The sequence below is a fragment of the Ornithorhynchus anatinus genome, chromosome 16 (assembly GCF_004115215.2).
Source record: "Ornithorhynchus anatinus isolate Pmale09 chromosome 16, mOrnAna1.pri.v4, whole genome shotgun sequence".
Classification (NCBI taxonomy): Eukaryota; Metazoa; Chordata; class Mammalia; order Monotremata; family Ornithorhynchidae; genus Ornithorhynchus; species Ornithorhynchus anatinus.
The window spans coordinates 42615394-42625349 of record NC_041743.1 but is presented as its reverse complement, the minus strand read 5'-3'; the positions used below and the strand labels follow the sequence as shown (position 1 = coordinate 42625349).

General features: G+C 51.3%; 1 protein-coding gene across 3 annotated transcripts in view; it reads left to right on the top strand.

The window, feature by feature from the left end:
* The first annotated feature begins 6823 nt into the window (after positions 1-6823).
* The window catches only part of TRIT1 (tRNA isopentenyltransferase 1), a 29830-nt gene continuing 26697 nt past the window's right edge, over positions 6824-9956 (top strand). For all 3 annotated transcript variants that reach the window (XM_029081446.2, XM_029081445.2, XM_029081447.1), the window contains exon 1: positions 6824-6972. In XM_029081446.2, coding sequence (XP_028937279.1) covers positions 6850-6972 — 123 coding nt within the window. In that variant the 5' untranslated portion in view covers positions 6824-6849. The remainder of the gene's footprint in view (positions 6973-9956) is intronic.

Genomic DNA, 9956 nt, shown 5'->3' with positions numbered 1-9956 from the left:
AGATCGGTCCCCACTGCAGGGAGGTTTGCAGCAGTCACAGAGTTTGGGGCTGTCTGACTGAGGAAATTTTAAGAATAAGGCTGGGGCTGGATGTAGCACTTTCTTCCCTCACACTTCATAAATCAGGTGTACCCAACCGACTAGGCCCGCCGGGAGTTTTTTGCATCTCCCTTTCCCTCGTTTAGTTCCAACTCCAATCTGAGCCCCCATGAGCTATGCCTCCTTAAGGCTAATCAGAGAAGGATTGTGCTAAAAGGGCTTTCTCAAGGCCATGTAAGGGGAGAGTTGAACACTGCACTCTGTGTGTGTGTGTGTGTGTGTGTGTGTGTGTGCTTGCATGAGCCAACACTGAGGGGGAGAAGAGGGAGAAGAGGGAGAGGAGTGCTGGGCTTGTGGAGGGAGGGAAGGTGTTTCTGGAATGTAAAGTATTTTAAGCTCCTTGCTCACTGGTTTTTGTTCCTCCATCTTTCCGCCTGAAAAGAACCAAGGAGTGCACTACCGGACCCTGGAGCGGGGAAAATGCTACCGTCTAGTTTTGCGCTAGGTTCGTGCCTGAGAAACTCAAGTGAAACTTCTGAGGGTAAACCAAAGCAAAGTCAGAAAGGTAGTTCGGGGGGCAACGTTCACTGGGGGAGCCAGGATTTAGGTGAAAAGAGATGAGAATCTCTGTAGAGGGAAAATAAGGCTCATCCTTTTCCTTTGTGCACCGCCCATTTAATGGAATTCTTGGCGGGACGGTTATCAAGGAGGGAGTGAAGTGTGCATTGTAGGGACACCTGAAGAATGGAAGTGACTGCAATCTTCTCCCTTCTATGATGCTATCTGTCAGGATAGTCTTGGGTGACTACTGGTAGGAGAGGAAAGGGAGTGGTAGGGCTGGAAGGAGAAGAAAGGCATTCCTTTGACCAGACACTAGCCACCCAGTTAATATACATACAAAACTAGGTTCGGCCTATAAACCTATAAACATAGTCAGGGAGTAGTTGAATAGCTCCTTTAGCTTAGCTGAAGTGGGTTCTGAGATCATCTTGAACCTCACCGTCAAAATATTGCGACTGCCAGAAGTCTAAACGAACTAGACTAATGGGGCAAAGTGAAGTAGTTCATCTCTTTCGGAAGACCGAGATGTACAGCTCTAGGTCCAGGAATCAGTAAAGGGATGATTGGATAAGGTAGTTGGAAGGTATTGGGTCCTCACCTTTGATCGTGTTACTGTTTCTATGTAACCTCTTTGAAAGGGGGAAGAAGGATCTTCTGTTTTACCTTTTTTTATTTTTACAGTACTTGTTAAGCACATACTATGGGCCAGGCACTGTAATAGTAATAATAATAATGATAATAATTATAGTATTGGTTAAGCGCTACTATGTGCCCGGCCCTGTTTTAAGCGCTGGCATAGATACAAGGGAGTCGGGTTGTCCCACGTGGGGCTCCCAGTCTTCATCCCCATTTTACAGATGAGGTAGCTGAGGCCCAGAGAAGTGAAGTGACTTGCCCAAGGTCACAGCAGACGAGTGGTGGAGCCGAGATTAGAAACCATGACCTTCTCACTCCCAAGTCCGTGCTCTATCCACTACGCCGTGCTGCTTCATGACTGTACTAAGCACTAGGGTAGATACAAGCTAATCGGGTTCGACACTATCCATGTCCCACCTGGGGCTCACGGTCTTAATCCCCATTCGACAGATGAGCTGGCTGAAGCACAGAGAAATGAAGTGACTCGCCCGAAGTCACACAGCAGACAAGTGGCAGGGCCGGGATTAGAACCCACATCCTTTTTGACGCCCAGGCCTGGGCTCTACCCACTAGGCCACGCTGCTTCTCACGTCTTCTTGCCTTTTTTCAAAAGGTACCCTGTTCATATCGTCTCAGACTTGAGCGATTCGCTTTATGGGACATCGGAGTGGGTCTCAGAAGGGGGATGGGTTATAGGGATGGTGGGGCAGTGCGTTATTTGCAGAAGGCTCTTTGCTACATTTGCAAAACCAAGGATTCACACTGAACGGTCCAAAGTTATGTTCTGGAACACGCCGTTCCCTACCCTCTTGGCGGCTCTAGCAACCGGCGAACGCTAGGCCTTTGCGAGCCCTTCCGACATCTCCCACTTCATTTACAAGATCCCGTGGACCACATGGTCCAGACTGATGTAAAAATTTCGCTTGCTTTAATCCCATCTTCTTCCTAAGCACTTCCAGTGATAATTCTCCCTTTAGTCTCTTGTTTATAACCGGGATCCTTGCTCGCTGTTACTATGGAGACAGTCTTGTGTTGCTAGGCTAAAAGCAATTTTCTGTCTCCGATGCTTTGGTAGAAGTCTTTTTCACTGCCCCCCTCCCCTTGGTTACCTTAGCAACAGTCCCCTCCCTCTCCGTATTTCTGCCACCACAGTTTTCCCATCTTTTTTTTTCCCTCCTGGTTACTACAGTAACAGTTGCCCGCTTGGTTTCTATAGTAATGCTTTCCTATCTTTCCTTCTCCCAACCTCCCCTCTCACTTCATGAGTGTGTACCGTTGTCATGGTCGAATTATCTTATGATAATACCCTCCTCTCCTATTGCCTCATTTTGTATTTTTTGGGCTCCCTCCATCTTTCTGAACTTGTTACTATAGTTACAGTACTCTCTGAAAATCTGGAGAAAGTTCTAACAGGCTCTCAGCTTTGAGGGTGTATGCCAATGTGCCGGCCACACGACTCCATTTAAAACCCCGCTCCAGGCGTGTGCTACTGACAGGAGAAATCATGGTCCCTGATCAAAGCTTGATAAGGAGCAAGGGATGAGGGAAAAAGAATATTGAGGGGGCAAACGGCTAAGAATTTAAGTCTTCCACACGTTGCTTCTTGATGCACCTGGGTTCTACCAGGGACAGATGCCTTAGGCTGTGTCCATATGAGGTGACCTTAACATCAGTAAATTAACCTAAATGAGTTGGGAATGAAATGGAAATCACTTCATGCAACCTGTTCCGCATAGTATTCTCATCCCACTGTTTACACAACAGAGCACACTTCCCACTGGTGGTCTTCCCCACAGAACAGCACTCTCTCTCAACTTTCAGTCCATGTTTCCCCCCTCTTTCAGAACCTCCAGAACCTCCAGTGGTTGCCCAACCACCTCCGCATCAAACAGAAACTCCTTACTGTCAGTTTAAAGCACTCAATCAATAAATACTACTGAATATATTGCCCCCTTATTCAATTGAATTTATTCATTCAGTCATGTTTATTGAGTGCTTATTGTGTGCAGAGCACTGTACTAAGAGCTTGGGAGAGCACAGTACAACAGACACATTCCCTGCCCACAGTGAGCTAACAGTCTGGTGGGGGGGGGATGGTCCAGACAATATAAATAAATAAATGACAGATATGCACATACGAGCTGTGGGGCTGGGCTGAATAAAGGGAGCAAGTCAGGGTGGCACAAAAGGGAGTGGGAGAAGAGGAAAGGGGGGATTAGTCAGGGAAGGCCTCTTGGAGGAGACAGGCCTTCGATAAGGCTTGCAAGGCGGCGAAAGTAATCTCGCTACTCCCGTACTACAATCCGGCCTGCACACTTCACTCCTCTAAATGCCAATCTACTTACTGTACCTCGATCTCCTCTATCTCCCCGCCGACCTCTTGCCCACATCCTGCCTCTGGCTTGGAAAGCCCTCCCTCTTCATGTCTGACAACGACTCTCCCCATAGGGATTTTCTCTATCTGTTGCCGAATTGTACTTTCCAAGCGCTTAGTACAGTGCTCTGCACACAGTATGTGCTCAAGAAATATGACTGAAAAAATGAACACCTGACAATTCCCCTCTCCCCTCTTCAAAATCTCATTGAAGGCACATCTCCAAGAAGCCTTCCTTGACTAAGCCCTCCTTTCCTCTTTTCCCACGTCCTTCTGCATCGCTCTGATTTACTCCCTTTTTTTCCACCACTCCCAGCACTTACGTACACGTGTAATTCATTTATTTATATGAATGTCTGTCTCCCCCATCTTGTCTATGAGCTTGTTGTGGGTAGAGAATGTGTCTGTTATGTGTTGTACTCCCCCAGTTGCTTAGTACAGTGTCCTGCACCTAGTATGCACTCAATAATAAATATGATCGGTAGGCCTAGAAGGAGGGAAATTTATTCAACCGCCTTGGTGGCCTCCATCTGCCCTACCTTAGAATGAAGCCATGTTTCAGCTGGGGTATCTTCCACATTTTTTAATGAAAAACCTCACTAAGCTAGCTGGAGCCTAGAGAGCCAAGGAATATTGGCCTCAGCAATCTGCTTTCCCCCCCTTGAACTCTGCCACTTCCTCTTTGAGCCCGTCATTTAGCAGGGATTGTCTCTATCTGTTGCCAAATTGTATGTTCCAAGCACTTAGTACAGTGCTCTGCACATAGTAAGCGCTCAATAAATACTCTTGAATGACTGAATGAATGAAAGGGGTCTCTCTGAACCGGCCTACTCCGGGAGGGAAGGAGAGCCTGTTGCTTTGAGCTGAACTCTCTCCCTAATCAATCAAGTCATTCATTCAATCATATTTATTGAACGCTTACTATGTGCACAGCACCGTACTATGTTTTTGGAAAGCCCAGTTCGGCAACAGATAGAAACAATCCCGACCCAACAGGCTCATGGTCTAGAAGGGGGGAGATGGACTATAAAACAAATAGCCAAGCAGCAATAGCATTATTACTATACCGCACTTTGCAAGTGGTCAGGGACCAAGTCTACCATCTCTTGTCTATGGTACTTCCCCCAAGTGCTTAGTACAGTGCTCTGCACAGAGAATGTACTCAGTAATAATAATAATGTTGGTATTTGTTAAGCGCTTACTATGTGCCGAGCACTGTCCTAAGTGCTGGGGTAGACACAGGGGAATCAGGTTGTCCCATGTGGGGCTCACAGTCTTAATCCCCATTTTACAGATGAGGTCACGGGCACCGAGAAGTTAAGTGACTTGCCCAAAGTCACACAGCTGACAAGTGGCCGAGCGGGGATTCGAACCCATGACCTCTGGCTCCAAAGCCCATGCTCTTTCTACTGAGCCACGCTGCTTTTGGCAGTCCATCCTGGTATTCAGTCATTTCATCCATTCGCTTGTATTTATTGTAAGCGCTTGTAAAGTCCAATTCGGCAACAGACAGAGACAATCCCTACCCAACAACGGGCTCACAGTCTAGAAGGGGGGAGCGGGATAAGAAAACAAAATAAGTAACCAGGCATCAGAAGCATTATTGCTGCATCCTACTTTCCATGTGGTCAGGGACCAAGTCCACCATCTCTTGTAGCAGCGTGGCTCAGTGGGAAGAGGCCGGGCTTGGGAGTCAGAGGTCATGGGTTCGAATCCAGGCTCTGCTGCTTGTCAGCTGTGTGACTGCAGGCAAGTCACTTCGCTTCTCTGGGCCTCAGGGACCTCGTCTGGAAAATGGGGATGAAAACTGTGAGCCTCACGTGGGACAACCTGATAGCCTTGTATCTACCTTAGTGCTTAGAATAGTGCTTGGCACATAGTAAGTGCTTAACAAATACCATTATTATTATTATATCTGTTCTATGGTGCTTCCCCCAAGTGCATAATAATAATAACGATATTTGTTAAGAGCTTACTATGTGCCAAGCACTGTTCTAAGCGCTGGGGAAGATACAAGGGAAGGGGGTTGTCCCACATGGGGCTCAGTCTTCAGCGTGGCTCGGTGGCAAGAGCCCAGGCTTGGGAGTCAGAGGTCATGGGTTCAAATACCACCTCCGTCACCTGTCAGCTGTGGGACTTTGGGCTAGTTGCTTCACTTCTCTGGGCCTCAGGGACCTCATCTGGAAAATGAAGACTGTGAGCCTCATGTGGGACAACTTGATAATCTTGTATTCCCCTCCCCCAGTGCTTAGAACAGTGCTCGGGACAAAGTAAGGGCTTAAGAGATGCCACAATGATTATTATTGGTCATGGGTTTGAATCCCAGCTCTACCACTTGTCAGCTGTGTGATTGTGGGCAAGTCACTTCGCTTCTCTGTGTCTGTTACCTCATCTGGAAAATGGGGATTAAGACTGTGAGCCTCATGTGGAACACCTGATGGCCCTGTACTGTCTCTCTCCCAGTGCTAAGAACAGTGCTCTGCACATAGTAAGTGCTTCACAAATACCAACATTATTATTATTATTATGTTAGAGAAGCAGCGTGGTTCAGTGGAAAGAGCCCGGGCTGGGGAGTCAGAGGCCATGGGTTCGAATTCCAGCTCTGCCACTTGTCAGCTGGGTGACTGTGGGCAAGTCACTTGACTTCTCTGTACCTCAGTTCCCTCATCGGTAAAATGGGGATTAACTGTGAGCCTCACGTGGGACCACCCGATGACCCTGCATCTCCCCCAGCGCTTAGAACAGGGCTCTGCACTTAGTAAGCGCTTAACAAACACCAACATTATTATTATTAAAATGGGGCTGAAGCCTATGAGCCTCCTGTGGGACCACCTGATGACCCTGTATCTGCCCCAGCGCTTAGAACAGGGCTCTGCACATAGTGAGCGCTTAACAAATACCAACATTAAAATGGGGATGAAGACTGGGAGCCCCACGGGGGACCACCTGATGACCCTGTATCTGCCCCAGCGCTTAGAACAGGGCTCTGCACATAGTGAGCGCTTAACAAATACCAACATTATTATTATTAAAATGGGGATGAAGACAGTGAGCCTCCTGTGGGACCACCTGATGACCCTGTATCTGCCCCAGCGCTTAGAACAGGGCTCAGTGCAGAGCTGCTGCTGAGTAAGGGCCGTCCGGTAGCCCGGATGTTGGGCAGGCCTCTCCCTCCCCCCCCCGTACTTCCGGCCCCGCCCCCCCGGGGTTGCCATGGGGACGCGGGGTGGGTTCTGGCCATGGCGGCGCGCGCGTCCCCGCTGGTGGTGGTCCTGGGGGCCACCGGCACCGGCAAGTCCGCCCTGGCGCTGCAGCTCGGACGGAGGTTCGGCGGGGAGATCGTCGGCGCCGACTCCATGCAGGTCACAGCCCCCAGCGCTTACTAAAGGCCCCCGCGCCCGGGGAGCGGGGGGAGGCGGGGGGAGAGCCCCCGTCACGTGGGACGGAGGGACGGGGAGCGCCAGACACGTGGGATGCAGGGAGGGGGAGCCCCAGTCACGTGGGAAGGAGGGAAGGGGGAGCCCCAGTCACGTGGGAGAGAGGGGGAGCCCCAGTCACATGGAAGGGAGGGGGAGCCCCAGTCACGTGGGGGGGGAGAGAGGGGGGAAGCCCCAGTCACGTGGGAGGGAGAGAGGGGGGAAGCCCCAGTCACGTGGGAAGGAGAGAGGGGGAGCCCCAGTCACGTGGGAGGGAGAGAGGGGGAAGCCTCAGTCACGAGGGAGGGAGGGGGCGCCCCACTCATGAGGGAGAGGGGGAGCCCCAGTCACGTGGGAGAGAGGGGGAGCCCCAGTCACGTGGGAGAGAGGGGGAGCCCCAGTCACGTGGAAGGGAGGGGGAGCCCCAGTCACGTGGGAGAGGGGGAGCCCCAGTCCTTTGGGAAGGGGGAGCACCAGGCACCTGTGAGGGAGGGAGAGGGGGAGAGCCCCAGACACCTGGAATGGAATGGAGGGAGCCCCAGCCACGGGGGAGGGAGAGGGGGAGCCCCAGTCATGTGGGAGGAAGGGAAGGGGGAGCCCCAAACACATGTAATGGAATGGGGGGAGCCTCAGCCACGTGTGAAGGGGGGGGAGTGGGAGGAGCCCCCGGCATGTCGGGGAGGGAGGGGGAGCTCCAAGCAAATGTGAAGGAATGGGGGGAGCCTCAGCCAGAGGTGACTGTGGAGGGGGGAGCCCCAGGCATGTGCCAGGAGTGCTTTTGTCCGTCTGTCTCCCCCAATTAGACCGTAAGCCCGTCAGAGGGCAGGGACGGTCTCTATCTGTTGGCGAATTGTACATTCGAAGCGCTTAGTACAGTGCTCTGCACATGGTAAGCGCTCAGTAAATACTGTTGAATGAATGAGTGGGGGGAGCCTCAGGCACAAGGGAGGGAGAGGGATGGGAGCCCCAGGCCTGTGGGGAATAATGAGCCCTAGGCCCCTGGAAGGGGTCCGGGCTGGGAAGGGAATGGGGAGAGAGTCCTAATAGTAGCAGCGATGATTGCGGGGTTCCTTAAGCACTTCCTATGTGCCGAGCACTGTACTGGGCGCTGAGGTAGATATAGGTAATCAAGTCCCACATGGGCTCACAGTCCTAGTAGGAGGAAGGCTGGGCCTTGGGTCTCCATTTTGCAGGTGAGGGAACGGGAACCCAGAGAAGAAGAAGCGACTTACCCGAGGCCCTACAGCAGTAAAGTGGTGGGACGGGATTAGAACCCAGGTCCTCTGATTCCTTGCTCTCTCCAGGAGACCCTGGTGCTTGTGAGCGTCCAAAGCCCGGGAGCGCTTTGACCCCTATGAAGGGGAGAGTTTTAGGCCTATTGGGAAAGGAAGATTTTCCCCCCGCTGGAGGATGGAGACTTCTTGGGGTCGTGGAACCGCCTTTCTCAGTATATGTCTGCGGGAACCCCTCGAGGGACTGGATCTGCGCCTTATTTCCGCTTTGGGCACTCTTTCCCAGTGCTTAGCACAGGACTCTCCCCACGACAGGCGTTCGATAAATACCATCGCGACCTCACGTCCCGCGCTCTGGGGTCCGTCCGCCCCGCGGAAGTGGACGAGGGGTCGTCGGGGGGGGGGAGATGCACCGGGGGGTGGTCTGTCCCATCCCGTATCTGAGAGAGATTGGCGGAGCTTGGGCGATGGGGGCGAGGGGATTATGGATGCCAGGGTCTACCTCGGGGCTTTGCACCACGTGGACAGTCAGAAAATAGACTATTTCAACTTGGGATTTGTCAACAACGGGAGCGTATTGTGCGGCTTCATAGGATTTGGGGTGAAGTTTGTTCATTCGTTGCACTGAGTGCTCACGGTGTGCAAAGCGCTGTACTAAGTGCTTGGGAGAGTGCAGTATAACAGACACATTCCTGTCCACAACGAGGTCACAGTCTAGGGGGGGAGACATCAATATAAATGTGACATATATACATATGTGTTGGGAGGATGATGATGGTATTTGTAGACCATTTTTGCTGTGTATTTCAGTCAAGACAGTCCTAAGGATAGCTTTTTTTTCTTTAAATGGTATTTGTTAAGCGCTTACTACGTACCAGACCCTGTACTAAGCGCTGGGCTAGATCCACGCTAATGAGGTTGGACACAGTCCATGTGGTGTTTAAGTGCTTACTATGTACAAAGCAGTGTTCTAAGCGCTGGGGGATACAAGGTGATCAGGTTGTCCCACGCGGGGCTAACAGTTTTAATCCTCATTTTACAGATGAGGTCACTGAGGCCCAGAGAAGTCAAGTGACTTGCCCAAAGTCACACAGCTGGCAAGCGGCGGAGCCGGGATTAGAACTCACGACCTCTGACTCCCAAGCCCGGGCTCTTTCCACTGAGCCATGCTGCTTCTCTCATATGGGGCTCACAGTTGTAATCCCCATTTTACAGATGAGGTATAATAATAATAATAATGGCATTTGTTAAGCGCTTACTATGTGCAAAGCACTGTTCTAAGCGCTGGGGAGGATACAGCGTGATCGGGTTGTCCCACGTGGGGCTCACAGTCTTCATCCCCATTTTACAGATGGGGTAACTGAGGCACAGAGAAGTGAAGTGACTTGCCCAAAGTCACACAGCTGACAAATGGCTGAGCCGGGATTTGAACTCATGACCTCTGACTCCTAAAGTCATGCTCTTTCCACTGAGCCACGCTGCTTCTCTATTTGAGGCCCAGAGAAGTGACGTGATTTGCCCAAGGTCACACAGCAGCAGAACCCAGGTCCTTCTCCCTCCTAGGCTCTATCCATGAGGCACGCTGCTATTTTCCATGTTGTCCCTCTAGACTGTCAGCCTGTTGTGGGCAGGGAGTGTACTGTACTTTCTCAAGCGCTTAGTACAGTGCTGTGCACATAGTAAGCGCTCAACCGTCGA